General features: G+C 33.5%; 3 protein-coding genes across 6 annotated transcripts; all 3 read left to right on the top strand.

Moving 5' to 3' along the window:
- The first annotated feature begins 1,228 nt into the window (after positions 1–1,228).
- On the top strand, positions 1,229–14,184 carry LOC130649095 (galanin receptor type 1-like). 4 transcript variants are annotated; one of them, XM_057455299.1, is made up of 2 exons: positions 1,229–1,376; positions 11,898–14,184. In XM_057455299.1, the coding sequence occupies exon 2, from the start codon at positions 11,911–11,913 to the stop codon at positions 13,711–13,713; it is 1,803 nt and encodes a 600-aa protein (XP_057311282.1). In that variant the 5' UTR covers positions 1,229–1,376; positions 11,898–11,910; the 3' UTR covers positions 13,714–14,184. The 4 variants fall into 4 exon arrangements, with proteins under 4 accessions (XP_057311282.1, XP_057311279.1, XP_057311281.1 ...); XM_057455296.1 differs by lacking the exon at positions 1,229–1,376 and adding an exon at positions 3,194–3,386; XM_057455298.1 differs by lacking the exon at positions 1,229–1,376 and adding an exon at positions 8,052–8,164.
- A 4,296-nt stretch (positions 14,185–18,480) lies between these two features.
- On the top strand, positions 18,481–20,969 carry LOC130649255 (P2Y purinoceptor 4-like). Its single transcript, XM_057455509.1, has one exon. It carries the CDS (start codon positions 18,701–18,703, stop codon positions 20,705–20,707), a length of 2,007 nt encoding a protein of 668 aa, XP_057311492.1. The 5' UTR covers positions 18,481–18,700; the 3' UTR covers positions 20,708–20,969.
- A 155-nt stretch (positions 20,970–21,124) lies between these two features.
- Positions 21,125–26,073, top strand: LOC130649256 (kappa-type opioid receptor-like). Its single transcript, XM_057455510.1, has 2 exons — positions 21,125–21,262; positions 23,510–26,073. The coding sequence occupies exon 2, from the start codon at positions 23,525–23,527 to the stop codon at positions 24,824–24,826; it is 1,302 nt and encodes a 433-aa protein (XP_057311493.1). The 5' UTR covers positions 21,125–21,262; positions 23,510–23,524; the 3' UTR covers positions 24,827–26,073.
- The last annotated feature ends 551 nt before the right edge of the window (positions 26,074–26,624 follow it).

Genomic DNA, 26,624 nt, shown 5'->3' with positions numbered 1-26,624 from the left:
ATTGTTTAAATAAATTTTGTGCAAAGTAAGAATAAAAAATCAATTTTGGCATTGATGCAGCAAAATCTAAAAAATTAAGTTGTTTGAATTTTTGCAACCCAGCGCTTGCTAGCCACATTTCAGTAAAATACATATAACTAAATTGCTTGAATTTCTTCAAGTAAACAGCAGCTTAAAAAACATTGTATATTTATACATTTAGAAAGCGTATGAGGTGAATCAAAACAAACTCGCCATACATATCTGCGACGTAAAACGCCGAGTTCACTTAGCTCTGCAAGGTTATATATAAAACTTTGGTTCATTGAGACAAATCTCATCAAATATTGCACACGGAAAACTGTGCATTGGAGGGTCACGTGACGAGGCTTCCCCCAGGGCCATGTTCGTCTCGCCGTCCTGAGATAAAAAGAGACAACAGGCGCTGGGAACCAGGTTGGTAAAAATAGATTTGGAAACAAATGCAACATCATTATCAACAGACCCTTACGCGTGTTCCATAAAACAAATAATCCGTGTTTCAAAGGTTGGAAAACAGTCACGCACATTCCGCGAGAAATATGTCATTACGTGTACTTTTTTACTACGCAAGAACGTGGGAAAGTTTCTGGACCTCCAAAGTACTTAAAGTACAAGCCGTAGTCAAGTCTTTTTGGTGGATTAGAAGTCCCGTTGTTATTAAAATTTTCTGCGAAATACAAATGGGTTGTCGATACAATGCAAGATTTTGTCTGGAATTTTTATAGTTATGAATATAGTGGAGATTAAGCCGATTATCTAGTCATTACAATCGATGAGTCGAAAAAGTCCGACAGTTAAGAGATGGAAGGTCAGTCCAAAAGTCGAGAAACAGAAAGTCGAGAAATGGAAACAGAACCACAAATTCAGTCGAGCGAAATTGATTTGTAAATAAATGAGGATACACCAGTTCAAATTGTTATAGATTGATGTAAATAATTTATACACGGTATTTTATGTACTTTAAAAGCGTAAATTAAGCCAACGCAGCAAAAAAGGAATAAAAGAAACGAGAGAATTTATTTTGTAAAACTCTCCTGGAAAAAAAAATCGGCAAAAAGTGACGAATTTTTGTCTAGGTGACGAATATTTTTCACCGACGAAATTTTTCACCGACGGATTTTTAACCGATAAGGAACTGGGTTTAAAGTGGCTTTTTGGCGCGAAATGTGCAAATCAAAATTATAAATCGATCACGAAGTCCAAAATTTCTCTGAAAAAAGAGAAAACTGCTGAGAAAAGTTATAAAGTTATCAATTAAATTTATCATTTTTGCGTTTTTTATGATTGTTCTTTGAATTAAGTTTATAAAAAAACAGTCTGTGTTTCGAAGAGGGAAAAAGAAGAAATGAACTCAGGTTTGTAACAATATTACTTTAACTTTCTTTGGTTAAGAACTAATTCTTTTTTTAATTTATCTTTTATATAGCTAGTTAAGGAATTTTTCTAACAAACTTCCGAACCTGTCTTTTATCTGTTTACACTACGACAAAACCACGTCTACAAAACGATGGCTATACTAGGCAGTTTTAGTATAGAAATATTCTTTAACAAATATTGTAAAGAACTTCAAATGCTTGTTGTTACCGGTTAAGAAAATGTTTACAACTCCCTTTTGTTGTACCCTTTCTTTGTTTTGTAAATTAACTTACTTAAGCGAACAAAAGAATATAATGCCATTTTTACTGTATTGAATGATAACTGTCAACAGTCAACGTACGCAGGGTAGTTTAATGTTGTTGGCGTTATGCAATGAAAACATAAAGAAATCAACCTCAAAACGATCTTGATATTGTTATTATCATAAAAAAAGGTTTTTCGTTGTGTTAATTGCAAAACGCTCTGGGTACTAGAATGCTTTTTTTGCAAACTTTTTAATAAGCGCTTTGTGGCCAATTAATTTCAGTCCAGGTTCAGTCCAAATGAGCGCCCAGAGTAAATAGTTCAAAGATTTATTACTTAAATTCTTAAAGCAAAAGCATGGAAGACAATTATCTAAAGAATACCTAGGAATTCTCTTTGTAATGTTTTCTATAAATAATCTTTTGCAACGTGTATGCCGTTTGCACTTGCTGAAAAACGAATGCATTTATAATAAATTCACGATTTTTAATAAAGTTTGGAGTGCGACCATAATAAAAAAGTGAAAAAGAGACCTGAAGAGAGGTTGCCTGAGGACTTGTAAATTGCTATAGGAATTTGTGCGATGAACATAGGGGACCTCTTCCCACTCCGCAACCCTTTATATATTGATTTTGTTTATGCAATGCTGACGTCATCACAATGACTAAAACCTTCTACCTTTTCCATTGTTTTTCTGCCTAAATGGACTTTTCACGGTTTCTGCGTTTGCATTTTGTTTGTAAGAGTAAATCATAATGGCATCCATGGTATGAAAAGGCATAATAGTATCCGTGGTACGGGAAAAGCCATAAAGCTATCAGTGACGGGTAAAAACATAATAGTATCCATACGTAGAAGTCAACAGCATGTTTCTCATATATCGCGAAACGTCTTAAGGTGTAAAATTTACTCATTATTTGCAAAAGCACTTAAACTAAGCCCGCCTTTTTTCTCTACTTTCATTACGCAACACAAAAACGACCTTCATTAGCTCCTAGTTTTCACTTGCCATTTTGAAAGCAAACAAACCGATTTTTATTTGTCTTCATACTTAAACTTGTAGTTCACACAATAGGACATTTGATTGTTGAACTTTCTTATGCAGGTATTTGACTCTTTAATCTTTTAGACATATATTATTCTTTAAGTTTTAATCTTTTATTTGTCGTTTTTATTATAATGTTTTTGTTTAATCACGTGACGTGCTTGTTTACTACTTTTGATTGCTTTCCTCCTCTGTCTGGGAGACTATTTCCAACTTCTTACTGTCTCGAACTTTCCTTTCGCTCCCTTGCAAGTGTGACATACAGAAGTCAGTTATTACTACCAATGTAAAAGAGGTGTCAAGTGTTCGTTTTTATCGGTAAAACTTGAAAAAAGCAGTTGGCGTAACATATGTCTATGTCCATGGCAACACAGGACATTTAGACAGTTGTCATGACAACTTGACAAATAAGGTATAGTCCATTTAATTTCTAAATTTTATTTTAAAAAATGTTCTTGTGGTAACATTTGATAATTGACCACTCTTAGTATAAACTTTTTCAAACCTAAAATGATGTTTAAAAAGTAGCCTGGACGCTAATTGACGCAATGACGTCATATGTGAAAAAAGCATATTTGTATTTCAGTTATCTCTCTTGATCTTTCTGATAAACTTTCCTATAGAAAATGGATTAAAAAGCGATGTGTGAAATGTGTCGTCTCATTTTGAGAATTTAATGCTTACCACACAAAGATAGAAGGTAAGATTTTTATGTTGGTAGTGTTGTTGTTAAAGAAGGGATGATAATTTCTTTTGGATGTACCACCAGTTACAAGTAGAAGATTCATACGTGAAATGTTATAAAATCCTTCTTATATCATCTTATGTCAACGAAACCTTAAACATCAGCAGATTCTAAGATGTAATTTTTCTTTCACTTTACATAAACTGTTTGACGCCATAAGTTGAAACACTATAGGCTGCATGACTTTTCATGTATATAATTTTATTTTGTTTTTTTTTGTTTTAAAAAAGAGCGTATTTAATTTATCTAACTTTTATTCTAAATGTTTCTCTCTCTAAGCGCGTAGGTGGTGTGGCTACAATTATGGAAAGGTTGATATTGTAGTATTCTACCAACTACACCTAGTAGTGAAGAATTGTTATTTGATGGAAGTGTTGGTAAAGTTTTTGTAACGAGCAAGACTAACCATCGTGTTAGTCTGGCGTTCTGTTGTGAGATTTTTCCCCACACAAAAGAACGAAAAAAAGCTATTCTCTGGCTCTGCTTTTTTTAAAGTTTTGTTGAGGTTAAAAAAGCGTAAATAAGGAATACCTACGCCCACCAAAAAATTTCGCTAAGATTCTTTCCGATTTACACTTTGTTCGTACCCGAAACACTACAATACCTGTCACGGGATGTTTTGGTCTTTATGTGACAGGAATTGTGTCTTTACTGAGACCTCGAGATATAATAACAAAAAAAATTACTCCTAGTTCCAATTCATACTTTCTGATCGCATCAAAGCTATTCATTTCGTGACGGTGTCGGGCTATACCGACAAATAAAACCGGATGTGATTTTTCTTAACAGTAATTCGTTTTATACCTATCGAATACAATAACCCGAAAATGGTAAGCTAATAACAATCCTATTACGATATTTATACGAAATAAGGTTAATCCGATTGTTTCCGGTTTTATTGTCTTTTCTGTTTTTTTTGATGCGCAAGGAAAGACCATTAGTTTCTAATATGCTAACGTCGTGTAAATAAGTTAAACTATTTGTCTTCGTAAGCGAACATCTCATTGAAACTAAAAAAGCTCAGTATCGTCAGATTAAGAATTTGACAACCTTCTCTGTAGTTGTCGTAACGATGCATAATACAGAAGTGATAAAACACGGATTTATATTTCGCAATGTTATTTTGGAAATAATAATGATAGTTGATGTAATCTTAAGACTTCTTGTGAAGGATAATTTTTTGAAATTCCTATGGAGGTGTCAATTGTTTTACCAACGTTAAAATTTTACAAAATATACCTAAAAAGTTTTACTTCAAACTTCCGCGGAATTTTAATTTCGTGAATTTTCTGGGCCCTAAAATCAAAACTTTAAACCTTCTCCAAAAAAATATGTCTGTTTAGCATGCCAATTCTTCTCTTGTAGTTTACATAAAAATACATAACGTGAAATTTTGACGGATACATAAAAATACATAACGGTCCAATAAGAACATAAATTCATAACTGTATGAGAAAGATTCTGGTACAGTTCTTGGTTCTTCTGAGCGCAGGCTAGCGATGTAAAACAGAAGGAAAACTGTAACCATTGATAAAATGTAGATAAAAATTACGGCTGTTAAAAAAATATTTAATTACATTTCATTTGATGGATGCAATTGGAGGAAAAACTTTAGTGACGAAACCTTTAATAATTTTAGTGACGAAATCAGATGCTTCGTATCTTTGAGATAAAGTTTATCTTTTTGAAATTAGGACAAGTCAGAAAGTGATTAATCCTTTATCTTGATGTTTTAAGTAAGACTCTTGAGATGATGAAATTTATACGAAATTATTTAACTAAAGAGAATATCGAGACGAGATTGTTAATGTGGAAAGTTCATTGCTACAAGTAATTACATAGGTTACTTCTATATTAAGCTCAAGCAATTTGACCTTTTTTTGAATTGATTTCTTCCTAACTGTAACATTACGATAATATCTCTTATAATAACAAACTGCGTCCGTGACAAGCGCAGGAAATAGTGGCAGGCACAGGAAATAGTGACAGGCACCGGAAATAGTGACAGGCACAGGAGAAAGTGACAGGCGAAAAATGCATGTCTTAAATTGACAAATTAAACGTGCTGACATAAATCATCATTAATTTAACGTCAATAGCTTAATTTAAATTAGCAAAGTCTACTCACTAAGGCCTAACTTGAAAACTGGTGGAAGTACCTAACGTCATCTCCCGCTTGCGTAACTAGAGACCACCTGAGACCAAAATTGGTCAACCCACCCATGGAAAAATCCACTTAGGCAGAGGAACAATGTGAAGAATTATCCGTTGCATGTATTTTATAGAACCTGAAATGCTAATCAAAATAATGTATAAGATCATGTGCTTTCAACGAACCGTTAAAGGCTGTAATAATACACGGTAAGTTTGAACGGACCGTTTTTTCACATTGTTCTTCTGCCTAAGTGGATTTTTCCACGGGCTTAAACGACTAGATAAGATAATATTACAAATATATAAATATTCGTGTATGATAGTTTACTGACAGTAACAAAAAGAAGACAACGAGTCTAATCACCCAATCCCTAACAACAAATTAAGCAGAATAAAGTAAGCAAATAATATCTTTGTTAAAAAAAAATTATCCCCTGCTTTATATTGCAAAACTGTCGTATTTTGAGTTTATTCTTGGCTGATAAAGGTTAAGCTTTAAGTAACGAGTGGTTCTCCGTAACATCTTTGAAAATTCTGTAAAAAAACTATTGATGCTAAATTATTGGTAATCTTGTACATTTTGACATCAATTTATTTAATATACATAGAATATACATCGTATTTATCTTTCGAAACAAAAGGTTTAGATGGTGTAAAATTATTTTTTTATTAAATACTAATCTAACTGCGTGCTTTTTGTAGTTTTGATTTACTTATTATCTCAGTTGACTGCTCAATGAGGAGTTAGAAGGAAACTTTGGATTTCAAGTTAATTGTTTATATCCTACTTCTTAAAATGTGTTTATTGTTGCTAACATCATTATGACAATTTTCTCCAATTTTTGGGCCTTTATGGGGGCCGACCTGGATTATTTAGTTGTGCAGGCGTCATAGAGAATGCGAATAGCAAATATTAAACAGGTTTCTATCTGACATACACCGGGTGCAGGCTATTGATCATTTGACACAAAGGATGAGAATGTCGCCTTTGTATCAATCAACTTTCTTTCCCGATTATAAGTCTTATTCTGTCTGATAACATGCGCTATATTGTTAACAATTTGGAGGAAAAGTTGTAATATTTATAATATTCTTATTTCTTAATTCCCTATGTAACTTCAATAATCTCGTTCTCAGGTCTCTCTCATGTCACGTTTAATTATGACACAAAGCGCAGAGGCTGTAAAGTTTGGAAACGTTTATACTGGGAAAGTGAATGACGGTTAAAAGATATGAAAAATGACCAAACAACAACAACATCAGATTAAAGATGATGGTTTTGAGTTTGCAAAAATCGTAGGCTTTATTGAAAAATTCATTAGTTAAAATGAATCCGAAACTTTAGAAAGGACAACCCGTCAGAGAACGTCAAATAATGCTTAATTTAAGTAGACTGTCTAAGAAATTTCAATGACAAGTGGCGTCTAGAGATATTAATTACTTTATAATAAACTATTTTACTTTTTAATTAATTACCTATTGTTTTTATTAATATTAAAAAGAGTGAGTTTAATTAATTAATTGATTGTTATTATAAACATAAGAAGATGACATAATTAAACATTTCCTAATCAGCAAACTTGTTACAGAAAGATAAAAACAGCCACTCTCCGACACACGGGATTTTTAACAAAAGAAATGTAGAACGAGAACCCCAACGGTGTTTATTTAGCATGAGTACATTGTTACGCCCTTTGTTGGGCGCACATATGAGCACATGCAATTGTTGTGCCCCCTGTTTGGCGAAAGTATAAGCACATACAATTGTTACGCCCTCCGGTTAGCGAGTATGATCACATGCTATTTTTACGTCTTCTGTTGGGCGAAAGTATGGCCACATGCCATTGTTGCGCCCTTTGTTGGGCGAAAGTGCAAGCAAATGCAATTGCTACGCCCTCCGTTGTGCGAATGTATGAGCACATGTAATTATCACGCCCTCTGTTGGGTAAGTATGATCACATGCCATTGCTACGCCCTTTTTGGCCGAAATTATAATCAAATGCAATCGTTACGCCCCCGTTGGACGAGTATGATTACATGCCATTGTTGCGTCCTTTTATGGGCGAAAGTATGGCCACATTGAGTCGGAGATTGATCTCATTTTCATTAATCCGTATTTATTTTCGTTTCTTTTTACTGCATTTTTGCGCGTGCGCACTTGCACAGAACCTCTTCTCGTTTGTCGCAAAAGGTGAAAGCCCTGGAGACGAGGCTGGAAGCATCTTTTTTTAAGGGAAAAATTATGCATTTCCATCTTGCATTTATTTCAGTTTTTAAAAATTGTTTTTACAAATTAGGTCAATATTCTAAATTAACAGGTTGGTTAAGTTTTTCTATAACGCTATTACATTTAATCTAAATGTCAAAAACCTTCTGTTTGTGCTCTCCGATGGAGAGAAAGAGCTAATGGGATGCAGGACTTATAATTCGTATCAAAACAAGATTAAGATATACATGACGCTCCATACTGTGTGATTGTTCGTTGTAATGCGTCCGTAAGTGTTTGTTTATTATTTCAAGCCCTGTCTTATTAACAACAACAGGAGTTGAAGTAACTGAACATGAACGAAAAATAGATGGTAAGATCCGTTTGAGGTACTTTAAAAATTCATTGAAGAAATTGTCATGAGTGGTACTTACTTTAAAAATATTATATAACTGCTTAAAAGTAAGTTCTTTGCTTTCTTTAATTTCTCCTTTTCTAATAAAGTTTGTGTTATAATTTTTAATAATTTATTTATAATTTATAATCATTTTTATATAACATATAACTTAGAGCTTTTTATTTATAATGCATTATTTTTCTCCTAATTCTCTATTTCTTTTTAAAACTGTGTTTTTTGTCTCTTTATTTTAATTTAATTTTTTTCTTTTCCCAGTAAAGAAATCCTTGTTGCAAATAAGAAAAATTAAAATTAAAATAAAAGTAAGTGTATATGCTTTCAGATACAATAAAACTGTGAAGGTTAATAATTTTTACATTTTCACAATTTCTCAGATTTGCTAACGACTTTTATAAAGTTCTAACTGTGATCCTCTAGCTACTAACTTTCTCACGTGACAAGCATAAAACTTATTTGTAAAAACCTAATATTAAGTTTAAAATGTTCTATTTGCCCCTTCTGGGCCTTTTGTTCTATTTGCCCCTTCTGGGCCTTTTGATTAAGCATGTGTTTCACTAATATTACAACTGGAGATTGTATGAAAACTAAGTTTCAGATAAGAACATCTGATAGCCACAAAACGCAAACATTTTTTAACGTAAGCATTTGACAATGTTAATCTGTTAAAACTGTTGACATTGTTTCAACATAAAACATAACACGGATTTTCATGAGCAATTCTCCATTTTGGCATCAGTCTAACTTTTCTTATATATTTTTGTATAGCTAGTATAGAACTCAACAAATTTTTTCAATATTCGCTTTTCGTAGCCATTCTGTTTTGCGATATATTCTATATTCTATACCAACTATGTGACGCCAACCAATGATACAATTCTGTTTATATAACTTAAATGCTTTGTTTTTGCCATACATCTAATAAAGTAGGTATTCCCAAATAATAGCCTCCCCTTAGTAACGAGTAAACTGCGAGGGTATTTGATCTCAACAGGTAAAAAAAGAAAATACATTTCGTGGTCTCAATTTTTAGAAGTGACAATTCCTAATCATTTCGTCGCATGTCATTCGTCGTGACGTTTTCTAAAGTTTCATTAAATTATTCACGGAAATTATGACCTTGAAAAAATTAACAGCATTAAGGTATTTTATGGTTTAACTTTGAAACAGCCTCTATGGTTACACTTCTTATTTTTTATATTTAAAGCACATATTCTAATAAATTAGAATGTCCATTCGTTGATTGGATATCTAAATATTTAGATGTTTTCTATTCTAGAATTATTAAGTGTACAAGGGATTAGCCAGAATAATTAGAACAGTACATGCAAGTCCATGAAATTTCAAATCTGTTTCATTTTTTTTCATTTTTTTTAACTTTTTGACAGCTTGACATGTCATTTCCACATTTTTATTTGAGTAATGATTGACAACTTGTCAACGATGAAGATTCTTCATGTATCGTGTTAGCCTGAAACCACAACTTGTCAAAAACATACTTTGATATTGCGCCGTTATATCCATATCTGACTACAACATGATAACTTGCCAATTTAATGTGGGAATATATATCTGTTTAAAAAAACCGTGGTATTATTTTATAAACAACTTCGTTGAAAATTGTTTAAATAATCGATTACATATTTTCGTTTTTAGTTATTATCTGGAGAGAATTTTTGTGAATAATGGAATTTAATTAACTTACTATTTCCCTACTCCAAAAAATTTGATCACTTTACTCATTTTTTTATCCATTCATTTTTCTAAATTAAGATAATATTTTTTAAATCTTTTTTGATAATTTATGTGTTTATGACGTGTAGGCTAAGCATGCAGATTAGTTTTTGAAGCTTTAAGTGCATAGCAAAACACATATATTACATACATATATATTTGACTAGATATCATGATTCCAGTCACTGTAAGTTTTTCTGACTCAATTAACTCGTTGATAAGAAAGTGGAATATGGTAAAAACTTAGATTTTATCAGCTGTGAAAACGTCATCCCCATGTCCTGTACGTCACGTGTCTGTGATATCATAATGGTATAATGGAAACATTTTTGTCTCGTATTTTTTCGCTTTGATCAATTACTTTCATTGAGTTAGTCACCACAAATTAAACTTTGTAACAAATATGTACTAATGAAGAAGGTGTGGCAATGAAAACAAGTTCAGAAAATAGTTTATGATAAATACACTTCAGTTGCTCTTGATTAACCTTTTCGTTCTTGGTTATCTTCAGTCGTTCTTGATTAACTTCAGCCGTTCTTGATTAACTTCAGTCGTTCTTGGTTAATTCAGTCCTTCTTGGTTAACTTCAGTCCTTCTTGGGTAACTTTCAATCAGATTTTCCTGGTCCTTAGTCTTCACAATTAGTTAAGAATATATTTAGGTTTAAAATTGTAAATATTTAAGAAAATTGAATTATTAAAAAAAAAGTTGGGACAGAGTTGTTGGATTAGTAAATTTTGATTTGGTTTAGAAATTGCAATTATATGTCAATGTCAATCAACTGCCTATATAATAATTTGTCGCACTCTGTTTAAAATGGTTGCGTCGCAGCTTTATTTTGGACCACCCGCAGAGTAATATTATTACAATGCGCTAACAGGACAAAAATGCACAAAATGCAGATGCGAGGACACCTGAGGACCGGAATGTGTACGACAGGCTAAGGCTAAGGAATAGTATGCATTTTTTAGTTTTCCACTGACCTTGAAGACACCTATACATAACAACTCTATGTACCAAAAAAGAAAATACAGTTGGCTCCCTCTAATTGGAATCTCTGTAATTCGAATATTTCTAAAATTCGATCGAGTGTTCAGTCACTGTCAATTTTCCTCAAGAAGCTCTTGTAAAAAACTTTCTACAATTCGAATTTATATAATTCGAAACTTTCTATAATTCAAAATGTTTTTCTGTCCCTTCAGCAAGATTCTCTCTCTAATTCGAATTTCGAGTGTAAACAGAGTGTAAATATCCAAGAGTTTCTCAAATGGAGTTTCTTTTTTCTGTAAACTATGAAAATAAAGATTGAATGAAACTTGAATTATGTTTTCTTGATTTTGAAATTAATGTAATTTCTCTCTGTAATTTGAATTTTCACTCTCTGAAACTGAAAGTTCGAATTACAGAGACTTTCTATAATTCGAATCTCTTTGTAATTCGAACAAAATTTTCGAATTAGGGAGAGTCAACTGTATGACTGTCAGTTTTTAAAAGGGTGGAGGTGGCGGGTAAATCTACCATAAGAGCTATTTTCTGACCTATTAAAACATTTTGTGTACTCTTTACATTAGAATTTAAGTTATCTTCACCATTGATGTTATTGTGATGTAAATAATATAAAACAATTCATTCTTTGTTGGTATTTGTTTTGTTTTGTTGGTGACCCTACTTTTAGTCTACTGTATACTTTAGTGCTTTCGCTTTTACTTAATGAACCACAAAAAAGCTATTTTGAAAATAGATCTGAATGAACCAAATGGAACGAAAATGATAGAAATTACTATTAATATTAGAACACTCTTAATGTAATTATTTCTAAGAATTAATAGCGAAAAGAATTTGAAAATTGCCCAAATAAATTTTATTTCAGTATTAAAAATTTTTTTAAAGTAAGATGCTGTTGTTGTTACTGTGTCGATTTTTACTCGAATAATTTTTCATAAATTTTATTTTTTAGACCAAAAGCAAATATGAAAAACAATATGACCTACAATGAATCACAATGCAACAATTGCACCACCACCGTTCAACCTCATGCAAGTCCTCCATCGGAGATGCTAATTACATACGAAATGATGGTGCAGATAGCACTGCATACATTTATTTTCGTAGGAGGGTTACTTGGAAATGGATTTGTTGCAACAATTATCCTTCGGCGCAAACAAATGCAAACTATCACCAATTGGTTTGTCTTCAACTTAGCATTGTCCGACATTGCTATTGTCGTTATATCGTTACCTATAACAAACATATTTCCATTTTTAAACTGGCCTTTTGGGGAAATAGCTTGTAAATATTTCTTATATCCCGTATTGGAACATTTTGCAGGTGTTTGCGTACTGACGCATACTGCTGTTGGTGTCGCAAGATACATCATCGTCAAAAACGCAATGAGCGGGAAAAAACTAAACATGAAACACGTCAAAATAACGATTGCCGCCATATGGCTAACAGCTTTTTTAATAATGTCCGCAACGTTGATGGGCGTATTGGGTAGATTTAAATTGACCTTTTTCGGCACTAAACTTCAATGCAGTTTAGAATGGGTTTCTATGGAGACCAGAATTGTTTACCGTGTTTCCATATTTTTATTGACGTACGTCATTCCCATGGTTGCAACGGGGTTTGCGTACTACAAAATTCACGTAACTGTGTCCAACAGCATAAAGCATTTATATGGACATATGTCAGACGAAGTTTTAACGTCACGACGAAGGAAAAGTCGTCGTATGAACCAAGTACTTATGACTATGTACATCATGTTTGCAGTAACGACATTACCCCTTCAAGTGTTTTATTTTTTCAATGATTTCGGTGTGATTCCCGGCACGTACGGAGCAAGAATGACATGGTTTTTGCTTGTTGCACTGTTTTATGCCCAAGTTGTGTCCAATCCACTTGTGTTATTTTACATGGGTGAAGATTATCGAAAAGAGCTGTATCGATTACCGGTGTGTTTTTGCGCACCACATCCAAAATTCCGGCGAATGTCGTACGTATTAAAAGGGAGTTTCAAAGGGTCGGCCCGTCGTTTTAAACAGCGTAAATCTGTCGGGAATACAAAGCTAGCGTCGGAAGTTAGTGATGACTCGAAAACGCGACTAATGAATGGCGAGAAGAGAATCTCAACACCTGTCGGAAGTAAAAAAAGTGACGATACTTTATTCATTATTAATAACGGCTATTCAAGTAAATATAATTTTCCGAATAATGATGATATTTTACAGACACCTGAATATCCACCTTATGGTATTGATGAAAACTACTCAGACGATCAAGCTTCGATTGGTTACCATACCTCTGAGAGTGCTAATGGCGGCCAGAATACTTTAAGGAATGAGGGTTTAAGCGAAGGAGAGATTGACGATAATGCATCAAGTTTTTTATATTACTCGGACAGTCAACCGGAATACTGCCATGACATCGACCGTGATGGGGCAGTCATTATGGATTCGACAAACAAAAATAACGCAACAGTTAGCCAATCAGAAAATAGTACAGACTGCAACGACCAATCAAAAGAAAGGCAGAAATTAATAGAAGATGAATTACTTAACATATCAAAATTATTAAAAGAAAACAATTTGGAAAATTTAGATTCATTTCAAGATGAAAATTCACAGGACTTCATGGAAAGTACTCAAATGGATAAAAAGCTTTCGAGAGAATCCATAACAGCTTATTACGATGACGGGACACTGTTATATTTTTATGACCCAACTGTGGGAAAAGTAAGTTTCGATCATGATGATGGAAGAGAGACAGACATTTGAATATCTATTTAAAACTAACGTACATCTTATGAAGCTCTGTCATACATAGCTGTCCTTTTGTGTTCGTTTCGCCCCTTTCACTTGTTACTGTTGTTTAATATAGTTGAAATTTGAGAGTTAACTCTACTTTTACTTTCTATGTAACAAATGTTAAAAACAACTTTGAGCTGGTGAGAAAATTCTACAAATTATAATTTGTGTTATCGTGTAAATAGTGTAGTAAGAATTTATTGTAAAAATTGTATTCGAAAAATAAATATATCCTGTGAGGAATGATTAACATACGTTTCATTTGTTATTCTCATTCTAATTCAGTAATATTTAGAACAAACATCCTGATTACTTCTAAACCTATAAAAAAGTTTTGCTAAAGTGCGCTGAAGAAGTTAGAAAGATAATTTCAACGCTTTTCGTTGATAAAATCATAATCCTAAGATATTTGGGCTCAAAGAGAACCAGGGGACATTTAACCGAAAAAAAGTTGCTTAAACTCTGTTAGGTAAAAGTGGTAATATGCTTTCATATTCAAGTAGAAAATCAACCTCGACCTGAGCCCTTTTTAGATTTTATACTGGATTTGCACAAAACATTAGGAATGGGCAAAAAGTTGACAAGATATATTTGTTTTAGGCCTAATTATATGTTATATTTTTAACTATGAATAAACTAAGGGGTGTCACTACAACAATCAATATAGTGTTTTTTCCACCACTTTGTTCGACATTTTTTGTCGGCGTTGCGTTGACAGATCTGTCAGTAAGTAAGTAAGTAAAGTACGTAAGTAAAATATATTTTCAGGGCTTATCCATTTACAATAAAATGGCTCTTCATCCCAATAAAAATTAACAAGAAATATATTACAGATAAAGTAAATGATAAAATGTTATTAAAAGAAATTGAGTGACACACGGGAATGGAGCAAATATGCAAAGAAAAAAAATAAATGAATAAATAAATAAAACATCAGTTTTCCGCAAGGGATTTTGCCATTGCAACATCTAACAAGTAGCCTTTAATTTTCTTGCAGAAGGTGGAATAAACGTTTTCGTTTTTTAGTTTTGATGGAAGCTCATTGAACAACTTACTACCAAAATCTTGGAAAGTTTCTGATACAACCGATGGTTTAATACGGGTATCAGAGTTCTGCAATGTTCTTGTGTGCACTTTAACATCTAAATGACATGTAGAAGGCCAGTATACTGACTTTAACGCCTTATGTGTAGTTTTTAAGTAAGAACATTTCATCGGGAGAGAAAAAGCCCTGGAAACGAGATTGGTGCTATTAACGTCTGAAATGTCTCTTATTTTATTGTTAATACTTGCCTACAATGTTTTATCATGCAAAGAAGACCTAACAATGCTTTAACCTAAAATCAAAAAAATGTAAAGCAACATTGGAGCTCAGCTAAGCAAAATAATGAACGTACGAGCAAATACCAGTTAGTCCATAACGACGTAAATATTGTGAACAGAGATCAAATCTTTACCAAGTTTGGAGCAGTACGGACAAACACGAGGCTAGGAACGCTTTAAAAATGTATGAAAGTTTCAACAAGTGATTCTTTGTTCAACGTCACATCCTGTCTAAGACACAGCAAAAATTAAAAAAGAAAGCAAAACAAACGGCCTTGAGAAAGCACCCTTTCTGAGACCCAGATCAGTTTAGGACTGAAAAGTTATTTGGTTACAGAACTTAAAAGAATCAAATGCTAATAACTGGTACTCTTATATGTACCAATGAAACAATAAAAATAGATTCATCTAATGGTACGAAAGCCATTTTATATAATTGTATACATTTTTCCTCATGAAGGAGGTTGCCACATTTGAGAAAAAACTGAGAAGTGCCAAAAAGCAAATTTGTCGCGAGCACACAAAATATTAAATTACGTTAAACACATATCATAGGCTGAACATACCTTATTCGTATAAGTTTTCGGGCAACAAAAGAAAACTATTTTGTTCGTATTAATTTTCTCGCAAAATATGATGCGTGTAATTTCTGTACTAAGCTTCCCGCACGAGAGCAAATGTACGAAATTTAGTTCGCGCAAAAACTAGTATAAACAAGGAAGCCATTTTCAACCGCTGAGATTTTAGATGACTCTACAACACCTTTATCTCATATGCACCAAAATACAATATATCCTAAGTGCAGCACTTTAGGATGAATGGGCTTTGAACAGTATTTAACAGTATATAATATATTCAACAACATACTTGTGTATGTTGTTGAATATATTATATAGCTCCTCACTTGTTACATGTCTCTTGCCTACTGATACAAGCTAGCACACCCACTGACCATACCTGGACTCTCCATCCTACAGCTAAAGGAGAGTCTTGACTAGAGCCCAGGTGGTCAGCGGAAAGTAAAGGACAGAACAGCAAAACAAACATGGCTGACTCACTGCAAAACAAATGCACAAATGCCATGTTTGCATGACAGGGAACACTGAGATATAAATATAACAAACAATATACAATTTACAGGTATATATACAAAACAATTCTCCAACACTCACATCAAATTTCTGAAGATATCGCCATAACTTAAACAACCAAATAAATCGTAACTCTGCACCGACACCCAATCAGATCCAATCGACAGCCAATCACGCATGAATACCTGCACCCCATAGAATCATCACCAATAGCAGGATCAACAACCTGTAACCATATGAATTTACGTTGATAACACCTTCAATGTGTTTCATTGATATATTGACTTGAATACAGTTCAATTTCAATATTTTCTTTCCAACAGTCATTTGAACTATGTGTAATTTTACGTTATAACACATGGTATAACTTCTTAGGAGCTAGTATGACGTACGGGTGACAGAGCTTGAGATCCCTCCACAAGAGTGACACTGGCCGCTAACATTTTTCTACTAAGTTAGGTTGACTCTAAGAGCTTACTAACCGCCTCGACTTTGGCAGACCAATTGGTTAATTGGTGATTGACATTTTGTCTACTAAGCTAGGTTTACTCAAAGAGCTTCGACCTTGTCAGACCAATTTGTTGAAAACCATGGAGGGTGATATTCTACCAATTTGTGTGTTATGAAAATATGAAAATAGAATAAACTTGTTAAAAACAATTTTAATTTCTTTAATTTCTTTAATTTTTTAATTTCATTTTAATACAGTAAAGGCCTTCGACTTTCTAGAATTCTGTTAAATCCTATTAATATGCTTGAGCATGGCTGTCCACAGCACAAAAATCACCAGTCACTTTCTTAGGGCTCATGCATTTGCTCTCCTAAGGAGTGGCGTTACCCTAAAAATTACTAGCTACATTAACAAAAAATCGCAAAACAGGGGTTTATGTTCATCTATGTTGAAGCCACATGAGGCCGTAATGGTTAAAAATAATACATTTTAACCCCCGGTCTAGCAAGCTATGTTGTTTCTGCAAGGAAAAACTATTTATAAGCATCGCATATAGGATGTAACTATATAAGCATGCCATGAAATCTAAATATATGTTTAGTAGCAAAATACCTATATGAAGACACACAAATATAGGTGTGCGTTATATGATCAACTTGCTTATACTACACGGACAGTTAATGTTTACTGCAAATATTAATGACAATAACCCGGCTTTGCAGCACTCGATACTGCTACCTAATGATAGCAAAAACGTACGTCCATAGAAACAAAAAAGCTTGCTTCGTGTTATAAATGGAAGAATAATTTCATCTTGTTCCTATAAAGAGGCATGACCAACACAAACAGTTTGTCAGGTTGAGTGAATTAACTTAACGATCGAAATAAATTGTCTTTCAGCCAAATTAAAAATATCTCATTTTTTTAGATTTTGACAACGTCATTATAAATCGAAGGAATGCTGAAGATGAAAATATACTTTTATTGTCAAACAACTAGGCAGAAAATTTCTGGACCGTATCATAATCCGTTAAAATGTTTTACAAAAATTTGATGGGGACAATTATTCCCTGAGTCGGGATTGGGTTATAATTCTATTGCTGTATGGGATGGTTAAGCGTAGACACGTCAATGAATGGAATATATTTGTCTATTGTTTTTTTCTAGTTTGACAACAATTTTCTTGATGTCTTGCAAATCGTTTTTACAACTTCTTTTCTACTTTATTTTTTATGCCTCCCTTCGATATGTTTCACCCTCTAAGATATGCCGTCCTCAATACCGCATAAAATCGTACCAAAGCAGAATAAGATCTATATATTTAAAAGATGAGCGATTGCAAACTTTGCTGATAAATTATGTTTCAATTGATTGTTATGTTAAGTAGTTGAAGAGCACCCAAGTAATTACAAACACGATTATATTAATTCCCTTGGATGTGACACATTTATCTCTCACATAAGACGCATTTAACTTTTTTGTCTAGTTGAACTGTTTTTAACTGTAGAGTTTATTTAACATAATGTTATACTGACGTCACGGACATTAGTAACATTTACCTGTTCTGTCACCTCTTGTCAGTTTTTGTTATCTATGCTTTGCAAATTTGTTGCCAAAATACCCATGGGTTTTTAGGTCAATGTTATTTTAATATGTCATACGTTATAGAATATTGAAATATTTAATTAGATCTCGTTTAAAAACAACATACTAACTTAATTAGTTTTAACGCAAAAGCAAATTTCAGAGAGAAACAACCTTGAGAGCAAAGAAAGGAAGCAAAAAAGGTAAGGCTTAGTGTGTTTTTGTCAACGCATTAGAAAATACACAAGCAAGTAGTCTCGTGGTTGGCTTAAGTCTACTTTTACTACACTGTACAAAAGTAAACACATTTGTACAATGTAGTAAATGTAGAATAGGTGTAATATAGGAAATAGTATCGGTAATCCAATTTAAATATAATTCCTTAGTAGAACATTCAACAGCAGGAAATATTCAAGTTGTCCTTTTTGTTGCAGAAATTAAGTTAGTTTGAAAACTAAGCTTTAAGTAACCTTTTTTCCATTTAGTTGTATCCTTGGTTTACAATAAAATGAACAACTCCTCTTGTTACAACTGCACCGCTGTTGCATCAACAACACCAATTGGTGACAATGTAATATCATATGAGAAAGTTGTGCAAATAGCTGTGCATACATTCATTTTTCTAATTGGATTATTTGGGAACAGCTTTGTGATATCAACTATTCTATGTCGCAAAAAAATGCAAACTATCACCAATTGGTTTGTTTTCAATATTGCAATATCTGACATTGCTATTGTTGTTATTTCGTTACCAATTACCAACCTGTTTCCCTTCATTAGTTGGCCTTTTGATAAAACTTCATGCCAATATTTGATATATCCAATTCTTGAACATTTTGCAGGAGTATCAGTATTAACACATACAGCCCTGAGTCTTGCACGCTACATCGCCATACGAAATTCAATGACTGGGAAAACATTGAGTATAAACCATGCCAGAATAGCAATCGTTATTATTTGGCTTGTATCTTTTCTTGTTATGTCTTCAACACTGATGGGTCCCCTTGGAAAATTTCGCGTTGTTTCTATTGGTGGGCAAAGCAAATGCATTCTTTTCTGGGCTTCAAAGCGATCACGAGTAACATATCGCATTTTAATAGTGACATTAACATATGCTGTTCCCATGACAATGACAGGATTTGCATACCATAGGATTCACAATATTGTCGTTAATAGCTTGGAGAGAGTACATAGCCACATGTCGTACGATGCACTATCAAGTCGGCAACGCAAAAGCCGTCGTACAGATCGTGTATTGATGACGATGTATGGCGTATTCGCATTAACAACACTACCGTTACAATTATTTTACGTCGTCAATGATTTTGGTGTCATTCCTATCTCATATGGGACAAATATTACATGGTTACTTTTGTTAGCTTTATTTTATACTCAAGTCTTTACGAATCCATTCATCTTGTTTTATATGAGTGAAGACTTTAGATTTGGATTATACAATCTTATGGCTACTTGTTGTATACCAAGACCAAAACTGCGTCGCTTTTCGTATATGCTTAAAAGAGGTTTCAAAGTATCAGCCTGCCATATGACTCATGCAGAGTTTACACAAAAGTACGACTATAGAACACGTTCGGACAAACCAAGTATATACGTTATGAATGGAGGGAAGATGATTTTAACCCCAGTGATCAATAAAAAACTTGACAATGCAAATCTGAATAATGAAAATAGTTTATCCTCGTGTGGGTCATTTGAAGAAGTGAATCATAGTGTTGATGGTGATGACTTTTCTGAAGATAACGCAAATAATACGCCTTTAAGTTCAACCAATACGCCTCAGGATGAAACAAGAAGTGAAGAAATGGAGGCTTCTTATTCGTGCTGTTCTTCAAACGATTTCATGAATACTTTACAGAATGTAAATTCAAGTATGGATTACACTTTTTATTCAAATAGTTCTCTCTCGTCATCCAGCAATATTGAAAACAACAACCAAAATAAAAGAATGGATAAAGATGAACAGTTTTTTCTTTATAGTTCTGTTAGTGATACTGATGATGAGTGTGTTGGTGATGAAATTAACAGCAGTCAAAAAAAAGCATCGCTCAATTTGATGCAAAAACTGTTACGTGAAGTGGAGAATGACATTGAAAGCATTGATTCTTTAGTCGAGAGTAAAACAGGTGAAAATTTGAAATATCAAAAGAAATGGACTAAGGTATCTGCAAAAGATGCTGCAGAAATAAAAGATTCTGATTGGGAACAGGGAAGCATTTACTCTGTATATTCTTCGGAAAGTATGTCATCTGAAGATCGTTCGACTGATCAAACATTTTCACATGAGGAAGGGGAGATACAAAGTAGAAATGAAATTAATTGTCTGTCGGAATGTGAAAATTCAAAGGACTTCATGGAAAGTACTCAAATGGATAAAAAGCTTTCGAGAGAATCCATAACAGCTTATTACGATGACGGGACATTGTTATATTTTTATGACCCAACTGTGGGAAAAGTAAGTTTCGATCATGACGATGGAAGAGAAACAGATATTTAGACATTTTTCTTTATGATAAAAAAAGTTTCAAACTTGCTTTCCCTGTTCTTCCTATCTCTTTATTTTTATATTTTTCTGTTTTTTATTTTTGTTTTATTTGTTTGTGTGTCCTGTTAATCTACCATCGTATTGTAGAATTTTTTATTTATGGTAAATAAAAAAATTAGTTTATTATATGTTTTTGTTATGTTATGAAATGTTATGGAATGACTCGTAAATTGGCAAGTGTACCCTAAACGTCAAACTGACGTTTATAATTAAAATTGTAATGTGTGGTGGTAATCAGTACTTTAAGATTGCAAACATTTGTCATAATGTAAATATAGCCTTACAATCTACAAAAAGAACCGACGTAACGATGTTTGTGAAAATTCAATATTGACTAGTTTATCTATCACGCCAAAACTTTTTATGTAAGAAAATCTATCAAGTAAAAGTGTTTCAAGTTGTGAAGCTATCTGTGTGTTTGCATAACAAAAGATTAAGCTAGAATGTAAGATTCAAATGTTTGGCACTTTTCACGTAAAGAAGAATCCCAAAGACGAAAAAAATAAGGTAAAAATAAGCTTTCGGTATTGTGTAGTAACTCTTTCCTGTCCATCTTATGTCATTAAGATTTAAGTTTGGTTACGAAATCGTAACCACAATACTAATTTGATCACTGTTTATTTCTCCTGCGTCCACTGATGACTCCATCCGCGATTAAGCTGTAATAAAGGGCATTATAAAAGATAAGCAAAGTGAACCAATCCTTCACGTAGCCCTTAACTCCGACATTAGTTTGTTTCTTAACTTTTTTTCACAAAGTTGAAATTAGGATATAGGGTTGTTACGTGGAACATGTGCGGAACTATACTAAGTGCTTGTTTTCTCAAATTTTTCCCGATGCTTTAATTATATTTCAGATAAGATTTTACAAATAATGAAAGTACCCTTTAAAAAAAATTGTTTCTATTGCCTTTAGCAGCTTTAGAACAGCTTAACATTTATTTGACGCCATTTAACTCCCACGCGGGTTTTCCAGAGCTCTACATATAAAACTGTGCACAGACAATGTAGTCACAGGTTAAGCTACAAAGCGAACTTGACCGTATAACGTGAAAGGGTTTGTTTATTGTCATTCTAACTAATTGGTGTTTCTTGGTTTCGCCTCTTTGTAGGTCAAATTTTATTTTATCATGTGACTGTCGTCAAAAATTAAAAAATACACACGTGTTGAACAATTTATGTTGGTATGATATTAAAACAGCTATATTTTGGCCAGTACGATATTTTGAGGGCATTTTTACCAATTTTTCCTGCTTACTACAACAGCAGAATGCCATCTTTAATACAAATCGTAGTCTATGACATCAGTATTATACCCTCTATTATCCTAAACGTACACATTGATTTGTTAACGCCTTTAAAATTTTGAGTATAGTCTTCCTCTTAAACCCTATAAACCCTATCAAAATCTGCCATGTAGTGACTAATTGATGACAAAGTTAAGGTTCTTCGTGTTGATATTTTTTGGAGAATTTTTACATGGCACAGTCTGACAAGTTTGCAGAGTGTTCATTATTGAGAAAAAATAATGTTTGTGTTTTTGATTCAAACAATCTATGCTACATACAAAAAATTTTACACTGTTTCGTCAAATGTAAAAATATAAAATGCACGAAATTTATCAGCTTTTATCTTTTACAAGTGCCAACCTTTTCCATGTTTGTTTTTTATTTTAACAAAGTTCTCCTCTTACATGAAAATTGCGCTCACACGTATGCACAACCTAGTTCCTAGGGTTTTTTTTCTCTCTTATCAACCGTCATTCTCTAGAAAAGATAAAAGCCTATACTGTGAAATGATGTCCTACTGTTTTTGAAGCTAAGAGGAAAGAAAATCTCTTTAGGTATAAGTCAATTGTCACTTTAAGTCTAAAGTTAGCCGCCATTTTAATAGCTCGCCTTCTTTAAAACATTTTTAAATCCTTTTTAAGAAAATACAAGGGGCTTTCCTTCCAATTTGGGACTCTATTTTTTTATTCAAAATTTGCAACGCACCATTTTTCAATCCTATATATACTACCACAAGGAAAGACAAACCACAGTAATTGTCATTGTGATCTTACATTTGCCAAATAAAAACAAAACAAACAAAAGAGAGAAACAAAATAAATTAAATAAATACTAAAATGTATTTGTATGTTATGAAACAAAATGGCACGTATCATTTTATATATTTTCTCACGTTTAAGAAGTATTAAAAACAATTAAATACGGATTAGAAATTTAGCTACTTGACAGACACTTCAGTGTTTCGTCTTGAGGTCTTTTGCGTCACAAACAGACAAGAAGCACTTCAAGCAAGATTAACTAACGCGGATAAAGTCCAAAAATTATTATATTCACAGATTTGTCGTACCAGTTTCTTCTTAATGTTGAAAGATCAATGACTGAAGATTGATGACTAGCCTAAACTTATGATAGTTATTAAAACTGTGTCGAATTCTTCGCCTTTGCCGCATCTGTAGCTAAATGGATCTTTTGTGCTTGGCGTCATAGTAAAGGATTTCTTATTCGTATTTGGATCTCAAGCAACAGAACTAATGCATTGGGTAATTTTCTAGCAGGGCTACTCTCTAATCGGATCTTTCTCACAGTGTCTTCGATGATTTTCACGCTAAACATTCTTGTTTTCTGTTTGTAAACATCTGTAATAATTATAAATGCATGGAACTTATTTATATTTAGTCTTGTCGTCGTGTTAGTATGTCAATGTTAAGTTACATCTTCAACTTTACAAATATATTTTATGTTTTAGAATATCGTTTAGAAAATGGTTGAACCCAATTGCAGTGCAAAAATTTGCCCTAATTTCACAGCTACTACAATCAGCCATATCAAACCTGTGTTACCATATGAGACAGTGCTGCAGATTGCAATACACACCTTTATTTTTGTTGGAGGATTTCTTGGAAATAGTTTTCTCATAACAATCATATTACATCGTAAGAAAATGCAAACCGTAACCAATTGGCTGGTGTTAAATCTTGCTGTCAGTGATATGGCAATTATTCTTCTAGTCATACCAACAGCGAACATATTGCCATTAATCAATTGGCCATTTGGGGAAAGAGCATGCCAATATCTTGTTTATCCTGTGCTTGAACATTTTGCGGGAGTTTCTGTGTTGACTCACACAGCTCTGAGTACTGCAAGATTCATCTTTATTAAAAATGCCATGAGTGGAAGAGTTCTGAATGTAATTCACGTGAAATTTATCATCATTGCCATCTGGATTGTTGCTTTTCTGATAATGTCTGCTACATTAATGGGACTTTTTGGTAGATTCCAGTTGATGCACCGCGGAGGTCAGTTAGTATGCGGCTTGATCTGGGTGTCACGACAAAGAAGAATGGTGTACCGTTTCACAATTTTTACCCTCACGTACATCATCCCAATGACGTTATCAGGTTTTGCATATTTTAAGATACACAAGTCTTTAACAGCTAGTATCAAGCATTTATCTGGCTGCATGTCGTCAGAAGATTTCTTAAAACGTCAAAAGAATAGCCGACGGACGGATAATATATTGATGATAATGTACATCATGTTTGCGTTTACGACGTTGCCATTGCAAATCTTCTATGTCGTCAACGATTTTGGATTGGTGCCATCAACGTATGCTTCGCAAATGTCCTGGCTAAGTTTGGTGGCTTTATTTTATGCCCAAGTCGTATCCAACCCGTTGACGTTGCTGTACATGGGCAAAGACTACCGAATCGAGTTATATCGTTTGCCAATGTGCATTTGCGCTCCGCGCGCTCGACTAAGAAGCATATCGTCAGCATTTTTAGAAAGCTTCGTCGAATCTATGCGTCATCGGCGAAAAAGCAGTGCAAGCGAGTGTCGAGAGATTCCAGGTATTACAAAAAAACGAAATTCTAAAGGAAGTATTGCAAATAAGGATTGCAAGCTGTCTGGAAGTAAGGAAAAAGACGACGGAGTTTACATGAGTCCTCCTCCTCACAGCTTTTATGGACATAATTCTGATTTACCGTGTACGTTGGATGCTTTAGAGCACAATACAGAAGTAGGAAGAAAAAAGATGGAGTTGACGTGCTCCTCCTTCTTGTAGAGCATTAATGGACGTGATTTTGGTTTACCATATACGCTAGATGTACAATATGGGATTGATGAAAGTGTCGATTCATTCTACAGAACTTCTTTTTAGTAAAACTTGTGTGCACATTTTAATTCAAGTTAGATGTTTTCGAGTTAAACTAGAGTATAGCTAAAGAGTATTTACTTCTATGCCGGGAATGTGATAAACATGTATATTTACGAGTCTGAATCTCTGTTGTTATGTTGGAAGCAAATGTTTATTTGTTAAAAATACCTAAGGGGGGTCCGTCATTAATCGGTTAGGGCGCGATATTTTCCTGATATTATTCGGGGTTTTTTCGCACGGAGTTGAACTTTGGGTGTGCAGCTTCGGTGCCATTTTATCTATTGTTTTCGCGAGGCAAAAACAAAGGTATTATTTGGATGGGGGAGATCATTCACTAACTCGAATATGCATGCTTGAAATGACTATTTTTAATCAGTTGTTACGTGGTCACCAGTTCTCGACGGTGGCTAGTTTGTATCGGCCAATGTGGCACAGTAAAGCAGGTCCAACCACGCGCGTAGGTTGCTTTTGATTTGATATATTAACTTAGCCTTTTTAAACAAAGAAAACAGTTGTCTGACGGTCGCACCCGTGTGTCGTCGTACTAGTTATACTGGCAGTTGTCTTTATGTTGTATAAGAACTGGCGTATTGGATTTACTAAAGGAAGCACGATTTTGAGGTTAATATTTATTAGATGTTCGTCTCATTCACAAAAGAATAATTTAACTAAATGGACGTTGTTTTGCTGGGTAGATAAGAATATAGGCAACTAAAGTTATACTTCTTTTATTGGTTTATTTTATAATTTTGCATGAACACGTCTAAAAATAAAGTTTTTATGGGTAGGACATTTAGTTTTGCAGTGAACAGCAGGCATATCCATAAAAAGTTTTACAGCTTTTTGGAACTGTTAATTTGTTGCGGCAAAGAATTTTTTTGCTATACTTATAGCATTCTTGTAGTGTATTTTATGGTGTGCATTACATGGTGTGTATTTTATGGTCTGTATTATAGGATTTGCTAGTTATGGCATTTGTTGGAATTAACACCTCAATTTAAAAACGTTAAAATGATATTTTTTCTGCGTTGTAATTGAGTCTAATAATTCGGAATTGTTTTAAATATATTTTGTTTTTGTTTATCTAAGATGTAAATACTTAAAGTATGGGAACTTATGAACGTATTGAAATAAATTTGCATTCGTTTATGTTACAGAGGTGGGGTTAATTGCCCCTCCCAAGGGTTTTTGATCTGTAATATCTGATTGTGTGGCATGACTCATCCAAAACTTGTAGTTATTGAGATTTTGACGAGCACCAACGAAAACAGAATGCCAATTGCGTAACTACTGGGTCTTAAGTTACAGATCGACAAAAGTGAAAATCCTGTTTTTATTATTTTTCTTATGATCAATACAACTCTGGTTATGTTACTTGTAAATGATTTTTTGTATTTTCTTTCATGTGCGCCCTTCTACCGCCCTGTGGGGTAAATAATGTTTGATCACAATTTAAAATTCTCATTTTCTAAACAGGGATAGACATTGTAACGAACGAACACATTTAGGATGTAAAATAAAATGCAGATGTTAAAGTCACTGCTTTTAGCTAGTACGTAACGCATAAGACGTCCGAAAAGTATTATAATGTGTGACGTCATCGTTTGTTACGTCATAAATGCCGTATGGTTTTCCATATTTAGAACTGTGTGCTATGCAGTCACGCAAAGTAAAGCTGCCTAAGCGTGACCATATGTATTATTGA

The sequence above is a fragment of the Hydractinia symbiolongicarpus genome, chromosome 7, assembly GCF_029227915.1.
Source record: "Hydractinia symbiolongicarpus strain clone_291-10 chromosome 7, HSymV2.1, whole genome shotgun sequence".
In the NCBI taxonomy this organism is placed as follows: domain Eukaryota; kingdom Metazoa; phylum Cnidaria; class Hydrozoa; order Anthoathecata; family Hydractiniidae; genus Hydractinia; species Hydractinia symbiolongicarpus.
This window is presented reverse-complemented; position numbering and strand designations above follow the sequence as displayed.

Bases quoted from the DNA above. Each gene is read 5' to 3' on its own strand.
- LOC130649095 (XM_057455299.1), top strand. From the start codon at position 11,911: ATGAAAAACAATATGACCTACAATGAATCACAATGCAACAATTGCACC.
- LOC130649255 (XM_057455509.1), top strand. From the start codon at position 18,701: ATGAACAACTCCTCTTGTTACAACTGCACCGCTGTTGCATCAACAACA.
- LOC130649256 (XM_057455510.1), top strand. From the start codon at position 23,525: ATGGTTGAACCCAATTGCAGTGCAAAAATTTGCCCTAATTTCACAGCT.